The 14300-nt window shown below is 44.8% G+C and overlaps 1 protein-coding gene and 1 long non-coding RNA gene across 3 annotated transcripts; both read left to right on the top strand.

Annotated features, from left to right (window-relative positions):
• The first annotated feature begins 261 nt into the window (after positions 1–261).
• Positions 262–13400, top strand: hacl1 (2-hydroxyacyl-CoA lyase 1). 2 transcript variants are annotated; one of them, XM_029746726.1, is made up of 17 exons: positions 262–533; positions 865–969; positions 1079–1119; positions 1447–1527; positions 1691–1763; positions 1951–2028; positions 2201–2295; positions 3055–3167; positions 4374–4509; positions 5663–5768; positions 9097–9180; positions 10240–10341; positions 10602–10756; positions 12028–12186; positions 12350–12457; positions 12598–12784; positions 12908–13400. In XM_029746726.1, exons 1-17 carry the CDS (start codon positions 483–485, stop codon positions 12938–12940), a joined length of 1707 nt encoding a protein of 568 aa, XP_029602586.1. In that variant the 5' UTR covers positions 262–482; the 3' UTR covers positions 12941–13400. The 2 variants fall into 2 exon arrangements, with proteins under 2 accessions (XP_029602586.1, XP_029602587.1); XM_029746727.1 differs by lacking the exon at positions 9097–9180.
• Positions 9279–9825, top strand: LOC115187734 (uncharacterized). The gene is made up of 2 exons (XR_003876123.1): positions 9279–9640; positions 9687–9825. It is a non-coding gene; the product is annotated as an uncharacterized LOC115187734 (long non-coding RNA).
• Positions 13401–14300: the final 900 nt, after the last annotated feature.

Raw genomic sequence — 14300 nt, 5'->3', positions numbered from 1 at the left:
TTCTTGTTTTAAATTTAGTTTTAACAATTTTAAAACAAGATGAACAGAGAACAGTTCTTACACGTTCTATGAAGTCCATATCTATAATGCATACACTCAAGTCATACACTCATAATGACTTAATTGAGTTAAGTGTAAGTGCAGTTATAAACACATAATGAGACCTTGTTATGTATTTCTTGCAATAAAAAAAGAAAAAGGCTACTAGTTCATACATATTCATAACTACTATTGTACGGCTCATGTGATTGGCCCTGAACCCGGAAGTTGTATTAACGGGTCATGCTTTGGGCAGCAGTGTCAAAAGTCGTCCAGTCACTCAACTTTGAACTCTGTGCAGTTAGTGGCTATCGAAATATCTATCGATTGTAGCTACTCATATAATGCATTTTGTAATGCGGACAAAAACAAATGATTTGCAAGAGATCTGAAAACGACGTATAAGCTATTGAGTATCACGAACAGATTTCTGGACAGTAATAATGGAAGATGTGACAGGCGCTCAGCTCATTGCTGAGGCACTAAAAACTCAGGTGAGATAGGTGCAATTTATATAAAATAGTATTACACTGTATAACGGTATTGCTACGATTTGGTACATAATATATTAGTCGCTGATCATGTCCTTGGCAGTGACAATGTAGCACTAGGAGTTGTGAAAGTGTGTCAAAGGTCATTGCACTGGTATAGCGAACTATTATTATCGTTGTAGCAAAACATTTCGAAGTTTATGTGGATGTTTGTTAACATATTGAATAGCATATGTTAACACCCCTGTTGATGCATGCCAAAGTGTGTGTCAATGCAAAGAACGTCTAAACTACACTGTAAATTCATACTGTATCTTCATGTATCTCTCTGCAGAATGTAGAATATATGTTTGGAATAGTTGGTGTTCCAGTCATTGAAGTGGCTATGGCAGCTCAAGCCTCAGGAATCAAGTATGTGGGAATGCGCAATGAACAAGCCGTAAGCCACCTTTTATTTTTATGAATTCAGAGTCTTCCCATTACATTTTTTAATGTGAATTGGTTGTGGGGACACCAGTAATACTGATGTGGTATGTGTCATCCAACAGGCTTGCTATGCTGCGTCTGCTGTTGGTTACCTCACTGGACGGTAGGAGGATTGTCATTATAAGAGAGCTTTAGAGATACTGTCTCTCCTCTCTGAAATCCCTGACCTATGTCCATACATTGTTAATGTGGGAAGCAACCCGTCTGCCTAGGGAGACTACTCTCTCCATACAATACTAAACCAGCTCTCCCCAAATCATGGGATATTAACTAGCCGTACACAGAGTTGTGTGTGAGGGTCAGTTTCATAGCTGTTTTACATTGCTAATTCTGTCTGTCTGTCTCTCTGTTTGTCTTCCTGTCTTACTGCCTGTTCCTCTCTGTCTGCTTATCTTCCTGTTTGTCTGCCTGTCTGTCTGTTCCTCTCCAGTCCAGGGGCGTGTCTGGTTGTGTCTGGACCGGGACTCATCCATGCTCTTGGTGGAATGGCCAACGCTAACATGAACTGCTGGTATGTTAGAACTCTACAAACAGAAGGCCAAGGTACTCATGTTCAGTGGTCCTTCCTTTCAAAAGAAGGGATGCTATCCTTACACTGCAAAAAATGATCTGAGGACTCCAAACTATCTCCGCTTGTCAGTTGATGTCATTGTTTGATACCACACTCTCTGTAGGCCTGTGATTGTTATTGGAGGCTCCTCCGATCAAAACCAGGAGACCACTGGGGCGTTTCAAGAGTTTCCACAGGTACTAATTCAACCATGAGGTTTCTGACTATTGATCATTACGGGGTGGTTTCCCGGACACAGATTAAGTTTAGTCATGGCCTAAAAAGCAAACTCAATAGAGAATCTCTGTCCAGGAAACTGGTCCTAGCAGTTTCATTGCTGAAAGAGGACATCATTTGTTATTTGTGGTCCTCTTTCTCTGTCAGGTGGAGGCGTGCAGACTGTACAGTAAGTTCTCAGCTCGGCCCAGCAGTCTGGATATGATCTCCTCAGTGGTAGAGAAGGTATACAGTCTCTTCTGACTCCCTCTGTTTAGTCCTCTTCATATCATTTGGTATCACCTGCAATTGTCTGTTTTCTGACCTCTAATTTTCCAGCTTAGCAAGGTAACTTAAGTGCGTCAGAAGAACACAGCCTTAATTGATTCTGAATGGAAGGGTGTTTGGTCTGTCTTAGGCAGTACGCACTAGCATGTATGGAAGGCCTGGTGCTGTATACGTAGACATATCTGGGGACATGGTCAATGCTAAAGTGGACAGGAGCAGAGTCAGGTTGGTGGCTACCACTGTCTTTAATCCATTTAAAATGTATGCTAATGTATTACTGTTGAATATGTATACCTCTGACTTCACATCACCATAGTCATTTTGATTTTATTTTGTTCTACCTTTTAATGTCTGAAGTGAACAAGAAATTACCAGATTTTGTTAAATTAGTTAGAAAATATAGCACTATATCAAAGTATTCTCATCAGAGAATAGCAATAAACCTAGATAGACCTTCATGATTTATTTACGTATGCAATAAAGTTGATAGTGTTAATGTTGCGACAGTTCGTTTCTGGTAACAGAACAAAATAGTCAGCACATAGTGACTTCTGATTTAGCTGTACTTTAATTAATGCAAACACGTGCGTCGTATATGTGTGGTTCGTATATATATACGGTCTCGCTGTTATACCTCGCAGGGCAAAACAGAGAAGAGGGCGTCACATTCTATTGTTCTCTCTTTTATACTGAGAGATATTTCCCGCTCAATGCTGGCCTGTCCGAGGGAGGAGGAGCGTGGTTTAAACTTGCTCCTCCTGTCGTCGGCGTGCAGGCTAATCCCAGCGTCGTGAAGCACTTCCTGTTGCCGGTTGTAGTTCTTCTTGTCTTCAACAGTTGATTTACTCGTAGTTTATATACTTAATATTGTAGCATAGCTTCCCCGGTATATTATATAAGTTATGCATACAAATAGCCAGTTCAACCCTAACAATAGGTAACATGTTTAATGTTTGACCAATTCTTTCCTATTTTCTTTGTCAGAGAGGTGCCCTGTTGTCCACCTCCTCCAGTGAGTATGGCTGACCATATCGCGATCACAGAAGCACTGGCTGTCCTAAAAGGAGCCAAACGGCCTTTACTCATCATTGGGAAAGGTAGGCCACACGGCCTTTACTTATCATTGGGAAAGGTAGGCCACACGGCCTTTACTTATCATTGGGAAAGGTAGGCCACACGGCCTTTACTTATCATTGGGAAAGGTAGGCCACACGGCCTTTACTTATCATTGGGAAAGGTAGGCCACACGGCCTTTACTTATCATTGGGAAAGGTAGGCCACACGGCCTTTACTTATCATTGGGAAAGGTAGGCCACATGGCCTTTACTTATCATTGGGAAAGGTAGGCCACACGGCCTTTACTTATCATTGGGAAAGGTAGGCCACATGGCCTTTACTTATCATTGGGAAAGGTAGGCCACACGGCCTTTACTCATCATTGGAAAAGTTAGGCAATGCTTTTTATTAGCCAAACCCAGAGCTAAAATCTTGTGGAATTGCGTCAGGTACTTGATTCAGTTCTGTGGGGAGATATTAAGAAAAAGATACTAACGTGACTTGTGAAGTCTTCACCTACCCTAAATAGAAACTCTCTGCAAGTTTCAGGCAAGTTTATGGGCCAAATGTCCCCATCCCCTTCTGACATTGAAAAGATGCGAGCACCTGCGAAATCGTGATTTGTCCAAATGATCAGTAGTGAAAAATCAGCGTACCAGAACAGAGTTCCTCGTTGGTGGCAGGTAGCCTAGTGGTTAGAGCGTTGGGCCACTAACCGAAAGGTTGCTGGATCAAATCTCCCGAGCTGACAAGATAAAAATCTGTCGTTCTGTCCCTGAGCAAGGCACTGTTCCCCGGGTGCCGAAGACGTGGATGTGGATTAAGGCAGCCCCCGCACCTCTCTGATTCAGAGGGTTGCATGCGGAAGACACATTTCAGTGGAAGGCATTCAGTTGTACAACTGACTAGGTATCCCCCTTTCCCTAGTTGCCGTGTCCCAGTCTGTTGACAGACTACTACCAGTTATGTTACGTGCGTCTGTCCAGGACTGATCAATAGCCAGCTGAAACGCACTGTAACACCTATAGCACTGTACCAGGGTTCAGCTGAAAACAGGACCACGTTCAGTAGACAAAAGTTGTGGACACGATTACTCATTCTACCTGTCAGAAAGGCATGTTTGTTCTACATGCTATATTTTTATCTGAACATTGCACAACGTTGTGTTCAGCTGAATGCATCCCAGCTGGAAAGGTCAGTCTGTTGATATCAGTGTGGCGGTGCCCTCTGTCTGTTTCCCTCTGCAGGTGCAGCCCATGGAAGAGCAGAGGGGGCTCTGAGGGAGCTGGTGGAGGGGTGTGGCCTGCCCTTCCTGCCCACCCCCATGGGTAAAGGGGTGCTGCCTGACAGCCACCCCAACTGTGTTGCTGCTGCCCGCTCCAGGTCAGCCACTCCTTCTCTCAGCTGGCATCATATTCATGTACAAACCTTTGACTGTATAAGTAGGACCAGGATGAACAGACCAGGAGAACTCTGGGCCTTCCTGAAATCCCTATCTATAACTAGTCTCTTTTCATCACATTTTGTTTAATCGGATTGTGTTCTTTTCCCTGCTCTCCTCCTCCTCTCTTCCTAACCCTCCTCTTCCTATCCTCCTTCTCCCTTTCTATCCTCCTCCTCTCTTCCTAACCCCCCTCCTACTCTCTTTCTATCCTCCTCCTCTCTTTCTATCCTCCTCCTCTCTTCCTATCCTCCTCCTCCTCTCTTCCTATCCTCCTCCTCTCTTCCTATCCTCCTCTTCCTATCCTCCTCCTCTTCTCTTCCTAACCCTCCTCCTCCTATACTCCTCCTCCTCTCTTTCTATCCTCCTCCTCCTCTTTCTATCCTCCTCCTCTCTTTCTATCCTCCTCCTCCTCTCTTTCTATCCTCCTCCTCTCTTCCTAACCCCCCTCCTCTCTTTCTATCCTCCTCCTCTCTTCCTAACCCCCCTCCTACTCTCTTTCTATCCTCCTCCTCTCTTCCTATCCTCCTCCTCCTCCCTTTCTATTCTCCTCCTCTCTTTCTATCCTCCTCCTCCTCTCTTTCTATCCTCCTCCTCTTCCTATCCACTTCCTCCTCCTCCTCTCTACCTCCTCCTCCTCTCTACCTCCTCCTCCTCTCTTCCTCCTCCTCCTCTCTTCCTCCTCCTCCTCTCTTTCTCTTCCTCCTCTTCCTCTCTTCCTATCCTCCTCCTCCCTTTCTATCCTCCTCCTCCTCCCTTTCTATCCTCCTCTTCCTCTCTTTCTCTTCCTCCTCTTCCTCTCTTCCTATCCTCCTCCTCCCTTTCTATCCTCCTCCTCTCTTCCTAACCCCCCTCCTCCTCTCTTTCTCTTCCTCCTCTTCCTCTCTTCCTATCCTCCTCCTCCCTTTCTATCCTCCTCCTCTCTTCCTAACCCCCCTCCTCCTCTCTTTCTATCCTCCTCCTCCTCTCTTTCTATCCTCCTCCTCCTCCCTTTCTATCCTCCTCTTCCTCTCTTCCTATCCTCCTCCTCCCTTTCTATCCTCCTCCTCCTCTCTTTCTATCCTCCTGGTTCTATGGTCTTGGTTTGGACTGCAGAGCTCTGCTCCAGTCTGATGTTGTGGTCCTACTTGGTGCCAGGCTCAACTGGATCCTGCACTTTGGCCTTCCCCCCAGGTTTGACCCCCATGTAAAGGTCATCCAGGTAGGTCAAAGTTCACCAGTAGGGTTGCTTTTTAAATTTTATTTTCAGGTTTCCAGATTTTCTGCTTATTATGTTCTGATTTCTGGAATCTTCCAACAGGGATTTCTGGGAATTTTGGGAAAGTTGCCATAATTTTGCAACCCTTGTCACAGGTCATGTCGTAGTGTACTGCAGTTCATTGTAACCAGGTATAAATGTCTTTGAGTCAGTCTATTGGATTTAGTCTATTACCTATATAGCTTCTCTATAAGTCTCTTGTGGTCTCTCCAAATAATGTCATGGCTGTCATAGTGCTGTACAGTACATCTGGTGGTGGTACAGCACTAGGTGGTGTGGTAAATGGCCAATAAACCACGGCTAAGGGCTGTTCTTAGCACGATGCAACGCAGAGTGCCTGGATACAGGCCTTAGCCCGTGGTATATTGGCCATATACCTTAAACCCCAGAGGTCCCTTATTGCTATTATAAATTGGTTACCACATCATTCGAACAGTGAAAATATTTTTGGGGTCATACCCATGTTATACGGTCTTTTATAAGCCGGGTGGTTTGAGCCCTGAATGCTGATTGGCTGACAGCCGTGGTTTATCAGACTGTATACCACGGGTATGACAAAACATGTATTTTTACTGTTCTAATTACATTGGCAACAGGTTTATAATAGCAATAAGGCACCTCAGGGGTTTGTGGTATATTGCCAATATACCATGGCTAAGGCCTGTATGGTATATTGGCCATATACCACACCCCCTTGGGCCATATTGCTTAAATATACAGTACCACGGCTTTAACCCAATCAGCATTCAGTGCTCGAATCACTCGGTTTATAAAAGGGAACGCTATATATATATATATATATATATATATATATATATATATATACTTTTTCTTGCCACTGTATGTATGTGAACCCTTTGGAAATACCTGGATTTCTGCATAAATTGGTCATAAAATGTGATCTGATCTTCATCTAGGTCACAACAACAGACAAACACAGTCTGCCTAAACTAGTAACACACAAACAATATGTTTTCATGTCTTTATTGAACACACTGTCAGTTAAAGCTTGGTCGCACATGGGTCTTCCAAATGGACAATGACCCCAAGTATACTTCCAAAGTTGAGGCAAAAGGGCTTAAGGACGACAAAGTCAAGGTATTGGAGTGGCCATCACAAAGCCCTGACCTCAATCATAGAAAATTTGTGGGCAGAACTAAAAAAGCGTGTGCGAGCAAGTAGGCCTACAAACCTGACTCAGTTACACCAACTCTGTCAGGAGGAATGGGCCAAAATTCACCCAGCTTATTGTGGGAAGGTTGTGGAAGGCTACCCGAAATGTTTGATCCAAGTTAAACAATTTAAACGCAATGCTACCAAATACTAATTGAGTGTATGTAAACTTCTGACCCACTGGGAATGTGATGAAATAAATAAAAGCTGAAATAAATCATTCCCTCTACTATTGTTCTGACATTTCACATTCTTAAAATAAAGTGGTGATCCTAACTGACCAAAAACAGGGAATTTTTACTAGTATTAAATGTCAGGAATTGTGAAAAACGGAGTTTAAATGTATTTGGCTAAGGTGTATGTAAACTTCCGACTTCAACTGGATATTTATGTATGTATATAAACTCAGCAATAAAAATAAACAGCCCTTTTTCAGGACCCTGTCTTTCAAAGATAATTCGTAAAAATCCAAATAACTTCACAGATCTTCATTGTAAAGGGTTTAAACACTGTTTCCCATGCTTGTTCAATGAACCATAAACAATTAATGAACATGCACCTGTGGAACGGTCATTAAGACACTAACAGCTTACAGACAGTAGGCAATTAAGGTCACAGTTATGAAAACTTAGGACACTAAAGAGGCCTTTCTACTGACTCTGAAAAACACCAAAAGAGAGATGCCCAGGGTCCCTGCTCATCTGCATGAACGTGCCTTAGGCATGCTGCAAGGTGGCATGAGGACTGCAGATGTGGCCCGGGCAATAAATTGCAATGTCCGTACTGTGAAGACACCTAAGACAGCGCTACAGGGAGACAGGATGGAAAGCTGATTGTCCTCGCAGTGGCAGACCACGTGTAACAACACCTGCACAGGATCGGTACATCTGAACATCACACCTGTGGGACAGGATGGCAACAACAACTGCCCGAGTTACACCAGGAACGCACAATCTCTCCATCAGTGCTCAGACTGTCCGCAATAGGCTGAGAGAGGCTGGACTGAGGGCTTGTAGGCCTGTTGTAAGGCAGGTCCTCACCAGACATCACCGGCAACAACGTTGCCTATGGGCACAAACCCACCGTCGCTGGAGCAGACAGGACTCGCAAAAAGTGCTCTTCTCTGACGAGTCACGGTTTTGTCTCACCAGGGGGGATGGTCGGATTCGCGTTTATCGTTGAAGGAATGAGCGTTACACCAAGGCCTGTACTCTGGAGCGGGATTGATTTGGAGGTGGAGGGTCCGTCATGGTCTGGGGCGGTGTGTCACAGCATCATCGGACTGAGCTTGTTGTCATTGCAGGCAATCTCAACGCTGTGCGTTAGAGGGAAGACATCCTCCTCCCTCATGTGGTACCCTTCCTGCAGGCTCATCCTGACATGACCCTCCAGCATGACAATGCCACCAGCCATACTGCTCGTTCTGTGCGTGTTTTCCTGCAAGACAGGAATGTCAGTGTTCTGCCATGGCCAGTGAAGAGCCCAGATCTCAATCCCATTGAGCACGTCTGGGACCTATTGGATCGGAGGGTGAGGGCTAGGGCCATTACCCCCCCCTAAATCTCCGGGAACTTGCAGTTGCCTTGGTGGAAGAGTGGGGTAACATCTCAAAGCAAGAACTGGCAAATCTGGTGCAGTCCATGAGGAGGAGATGCACTGCAGTACTTAATGCAGCTGGTGGCCACACCAGATACTGACTGTTACTTTTGATTTTGACCCCCCTTTGTTCAGGGACACATTATTCCATTTCTGTTAGTCACATGTCAGTGGAACTTGTTCAGTTTATGTCTCAGTTGTTGAATCTTGTTATGTTCATACAAATATTTACACATGTTTAGTTTGCTGAAAATAAACGCAGTTGACAGTGAGAGGACATTTATTTTTTTGCTGAGTTTATTTGTGTGTGTGTGTGTGTGTGTGTGTGTGTGTGTGTGTGTGTGTGTGTGTTAGCCTTATCATTATGTGGTGGAACCTGGTTATTTCTGTTGTGTTTGGCCAGTCTTCCAGCTGCTGTTACATGTGTCACGCATGGTGCTCTTCCTGTCATGTCGTTGCTAGTATGTTGTAGTAACGTTCCACATACGTTATTTATGTCAAGGTTGATCTATGTGCTGAGGAGATGGGGAACAACATGCAACCTGCTGCTGCTCTCCTGGGGGATGTCAATGCTATTGTCAAGCAGGTAACACAACTCAGTCCTGGGGGACGTCAATGCTATTGTCAAGTAGGTAACACAACTCAGTCCTGGGGGATGTCAATGCTATTGTCAAGCAGGTAACACAACTCAGTCCTGGGGCACATCAATGCTATTGTCAAGCAGGTAACACAACTCAGTCCTGGGGGACGTCAATGCTATTGTCAAGCAGGTATCACAACTCAGTCCTGGGGGACGTCAATGCTATTGTCAAGCAGGTAACACAACTCAGTCCTGGGGGACGTCAATGCTATTGTCAAGCAGGTAACACAACTCAGTCCTGGGGGACGTCAATGCTATTGTCAAGCAGGTAACACAACTCAGTCCTGGGGGACGTCAATGCTATTGTCAAGCAGGTAACACAACTCAGTCCTCGGGGACGTCAATGCTATTGTCAAGCAGGTAACACAACTCAGTCCTGGGGGACATCAATGCTATTGTCAAGCAGGTAACACAACTCAGTCCTGGGGGACATCAATGCTATTGTCAAGCAGGTAACACATCACAGGCATCTAATATGTGCCCCATATCTGTTTGTTACTTTATTGCTGGGTCCTGGTGGTCTGTAATGTCTTGTCAAGACATTTTATTTACAGTGCATTTAACAAGTCTCAATACACTTTACAAAAAGAATGTTTAAAACAAATGTTTTTTTTTAAGAAACAAGCATTGATTATCCTGTCTGTAACAACTATTTGATTTGCAGCAAAGTATAAATGGAATTGAATTGGTACAGATGTAGGATCTTATTTGAACCAGTTTGCTACAGCAGGAAAATAATCCTGCAGCAACAGGAATGTGAATTATTATGTGGATTATAATAATTGGACATTTTTTGTAGGGGTTGATACATTTCTCATAGGAGAAAATCAAGTCTGAAATGTATGAGTAAAAACTTCAGAAGCCTTTTTAAACCTCAAATATACAACAAGTTTTACATGTCCTGCATTGCAGGAAAGTTCTCCTGCAACAGGGTGCTCAAATTAAGATCATACATCTGTACTTGATTCAGTTTGCTTAGTTTCTACTCCTCATCTTTACTTTCAGCTCCTAGAGTATGTTCATAAAGATGGCTGGAAGTATCCAGCTGATACAGAATGGTGGACCACATTGAAAGAGAAGATGGCTGCTAACGCAACAATGACAAAGGTGTGTTGGTGTGTCCGTCTGTGACCTGTGACCTAAGCAAGTTAGCCTGTGTGTCTGTATTACTGACTGTCTTTGTTATCTGTGAAATAACTTGACTTTAATCCAACAGGTAGAATACATTATAGTTGCCAGATCAATTCCCTCCTATTTTTCCAGCACCCGGCCTAGGATTCGAACCGGCCACCTTTTCGGCTACAGGTCCAACAACTTTGCTGTTTGGCTATCTACCACCCCTGTTTTGATTGTGTTTCTCTCTCCAGGCATTAGCTCTTCAGTCGACAACACCTATGAACTACTACCAAGTGTTCCACCACATCTCCCAGCTGCTGCCCCACGACTGTGTCATCGTGAGTGAGGGGGCCAACACCATGGACATTGGGCGTACCATGTTGAACAACTACCTTCCTCGACACAGGCAAGGCATGCCGCCTCACACAGAGGTCAAAGGTCAAATCCGCCAAGTATCCCGTGCCTTTTCCCTGTAGGCAAGTAGGAATTGGTTGTTGTTGTCCAGGGTTCTGGTGATAGTTCTGCCTGGGAAGACTCCTCAATGTAGTGCTGCCTGACAGGTTGACTGGATGACTTCTCAATGTTGTGCTGCCTGACAGGTTGACTGGATGACTTCTCAATGTAGTGCTGCCTGACAACCTGACTAGATGACTCCTCAATGTAGTGCTGCCTGACAAGTTGACTGGATGACTTCTCAATATAGTGCTGCCTGACAACCTGACTAGATGACTTCTCAATGTAGTGCTGCCTGACAGGTTGGCTGGATGACTTCTCAATATAGTGCTGCCTGACAGGTTGACTGGATGACTTCTCAATATAGTGCTGCCTGACAACCTGACTAGATGACTCCTCAATGTAGTGCTGCCTGACAGGCTGACTAGATGACTTCTCAATGTAGTGCTGCCTGACAGGTTGACTGGATGACTTCTCAATATAGTGCTGCTTGACAGGTTGACTGGATGACTTCTCAATATAGTGCTGCCTGGCAGGCTGACTAGATGACTTCTCAATATAGTGCTGCCTGACAGGCTGACTAGATGACTATTCAATGTAGTGCTGGCTGACTGGATGACTTCTCAATATAGTGCTGCCTGACAGGTTGACTTCTCAATGTAGTGCTGCCTGACAGGCTGACTAGATGACTTCTCAATATAGTGCTGCCTGACAGGTTGACTTCTCAATGTAGTGCTGCCTGACAGGCTGACTAGATGACTATTCAATGTAGTGCTGCCTGACAGGCTGACTAGATGACTTCTCAATATAGTGCTGCCTGACAGGTTGACTTCTCAATGTAGTGCTGCCTGACAGGCTGACTAGATGACTATTCAATGTAGTGCTGCCTGACAGGCTGACTAGATGACTATTCAATGTAGTGCTGCCTGACAGGCTGACTAGATGACTATTCAATGTAGTGCTGCCTGACAGGCTGACTAGATGACTATTCAATGTAGTGCTGCCTGACAGGCTGACTAGATGGACTCTCTTAGTATCTTACCCCCCCCCAGATATTGTTCCTTGCTTTCTACTTAACACACAGACACACACACCCCAACTAAGGTACCTTTATACACACTCTGAGCTCTTATTAGCCTGGTGTGTGTGTGTGTGTGTGTGTGTGTGTGTGTGTGTGTGTGTGTGTGTGTGTGTGTGTGTGTGTGTGTGTGTGTGTGTGTGCAGGTTGGATGCTGGCACCTTCGGGACGATGGGGGTGGGTCTGGGCTTTGCCATCGCGGCTGCAACAGTGCAGAGGAACCAGAACACAGGCCAGAGGGTGGTGTGTGTGGAGGGGGACAGTGCCTTTGGATTCTCTGGGATGGAGGTGGAGACCATGTGCAGGTTGGTACAGTCAAGGTCTCTCTCACATAGCAAAATGTGGTTGTAGTAATCACTGGTCAGGTGCATAGGATAATTAAAGTGTCAACCCCCTAACCTAGTCATTGATGCTTTCCCTCGTTATTGATGCTTTCCCCTCGTCATTGATGCTTTCCCCTCTGACCAGGTATAAACTCCCGGTGGTCATCATCGTGGTCAACAACAACGGGATCTACAGCGGCGTGGACGCAGAGACGTGGGAAATGATGGGGAAGATGGGAGATCTCACCACTGTGTGAGTACAGAGGGGTTTGGGTTTAAAGGTCAATTTGGGACTGGGCCTACTCTGGCTGGTTATGTCAAGGTCAGGATTCCCTCTAGTAAAGATATGTTGGTCATCTTGTCCTCGGTTCTCCACTCTCCCCTCCTCTCCAGAGCCCCCCCTGTGACCCTGCTGCCTGAAGCCCGCTATGACGAGGTCATGAACGCCTTCGGAGGACGAGGGTTCCTGGTGCGGACAGAGGAGGAGCTGCGTAGTGCCTTACAGCTCAGCCTCAGTGACTGGGAGAGACCTAGTCTCCTCAATGTCCTCATAGACCCCTCCTCAGACAGGAAGCAACAGGTAACTACAGGACAAATCTGACATGACACCCCATTCCCTGGTCTATACCAGGCAAATTCAAATCTGGACGTCAAAGCCAGTTCGACTGACTGTCCATGGTCTGGCTCTGTCTGTGTCTCTTAGGAGTTTCCATGGCTAACTCGCTCCAACCTGTAGGCCCGAGAGGAGAGGCCTGCTGTATGGGACAGTGAGGAAGACCTGCTTCCTTCTGCCACCTGATGGAGAAATTGGGTACATCCCATCTCTATAAATTTCATTCTCTATGGGCCCTGGTCAAAAGTAGTGCACTAAATAGGGAATATGGTGCCATTTGGTATGCAGCCCTTGTCAGTGAAGTTTCTCTCTATAACATGGTGTTTGGAGACAATGACAGCTCCTCTCTCTACCATGAGAAGGCTGCATGTGTTTTTGTATCTAAAAAATAATGTTTCAATGAAATATTTTAATCAACTGACATTTACTACACGGCAGTATTATATTTTCGATTTTGGAAATTTATACCATGATTAAGATGTAGATTTGTGAGAAAATGTCAGGTATAATATTTGTCTTTGGCTTGTTTACTATATTTGTACAAGTGTCCTTGAAAATAAACTTTGTTGCAGACAAATTGAAAGATATTAGTAGTTATTTTAGAAAATTATAAGTGATATCAATGTCTTTCAGAGCAGTAGACTAGAGGACTCTTTGCCACTTCCTTTCGGAGTAAAGGAAATTATTCTGTGTCCTGTTCATCTCCCCAGTCCCTCAGTCAGTGTGACTTGTCCCCAACAGTACCCAGGTAACTGCTGATATTACAATGGTATGGCCCTCCAGCTGAAAATAAGCTCATGTAGCATGTGGTCAACGCAACTCCTTCCTCAAACTAACCTCTTACCCCTCTTCAGGGTTCCTCTGTCAAGGAAACATCATGGCTGACATTGGTTAATGAGAAATGTGTGACATTCGGTTGGAATCGAGGCTCCTCAGGAGGAAGGGGAGGACCATCCTCGATGAATTTCATAAAAATAAAAACAGTGAAACATTAAAGTGAACCTTTTTAGATAAAACTATACTAAATATATAGTCACCAAATAATCTATTAAAATAGTGTTGCAATTTTTTATTTTACTAGGCAAGTCAGTTAAGAACAAATTCTTATTTTCAATGATGTCCTAGGAACAGTGGGTTAACTGCCTTGTTCAGGGGCAGAACGACAGATTTGTACCTTGTCAGCTCAGGGATTCGAACTTACACCCTTTTGGTTACTAGTCCAACACTCTAACCACTAGGCTACGCTGCCGCCCCAGGTCAACCAATGAAGGTCGACAGTAGCCTTAACAGCACTCTGTAGGGTAGCACCATGGTGTTGCTGGAGGACAGCTAGCTTCCTCTGGGTACATTGACTTCAATGCAAAACCTAGGAGGGTCGTGGTTCTCACTTCCACAAATTCCAGAGGACTTCCTTGCTCTTGCAGCATTAACTGACACGTTGTCGACCCAATCAAAGGATCAGAAAATGAATCTAGTACTGAAA

The sequence above is a fragment of the Salmo trutta genome, unplaced genomic scaffold (genome assembly GCF_901001165.1).
Source record: "Salmo trutta unplaced genomic scaffold, fSalTru1.1, whole genome shotgun sequence".
NCBI lineage: Eukaryota > Metazoa > Chordata > Actinopteri > Salmoniformes > Salmonidae > Salmo > Salmo trutta.
Note: the sequence above shows the minus strand (reverse complement) of the source record. Positions and strands in the feature narration are given on the sequence as shown.

Bases quoted from the DNA above. Each gene is read 5' to 3' on its own strand.
- hacl1 (XM_029746726.1), top strand. From the start codon at position 483: ATGGAAGATGTGACAGGCGCTCAGCTCATTGCTGAGGCACTAAAAACT. The intron at 2,296-3,054 runs GTTGGTGGCTAC...TTTCTTTGTCAG, and splicing joins GTGGACAGGAGCAGAGTCAG to AGAGGTGCCCTGTTGTCCAC. The intron at 10,757-12,027 runs GCAAGGCATGCC...GTGTGTGTGCAG, and splicing joins AACTACCTTCCTCGACACAG to GTTGGATGCTGGCACCTTCG.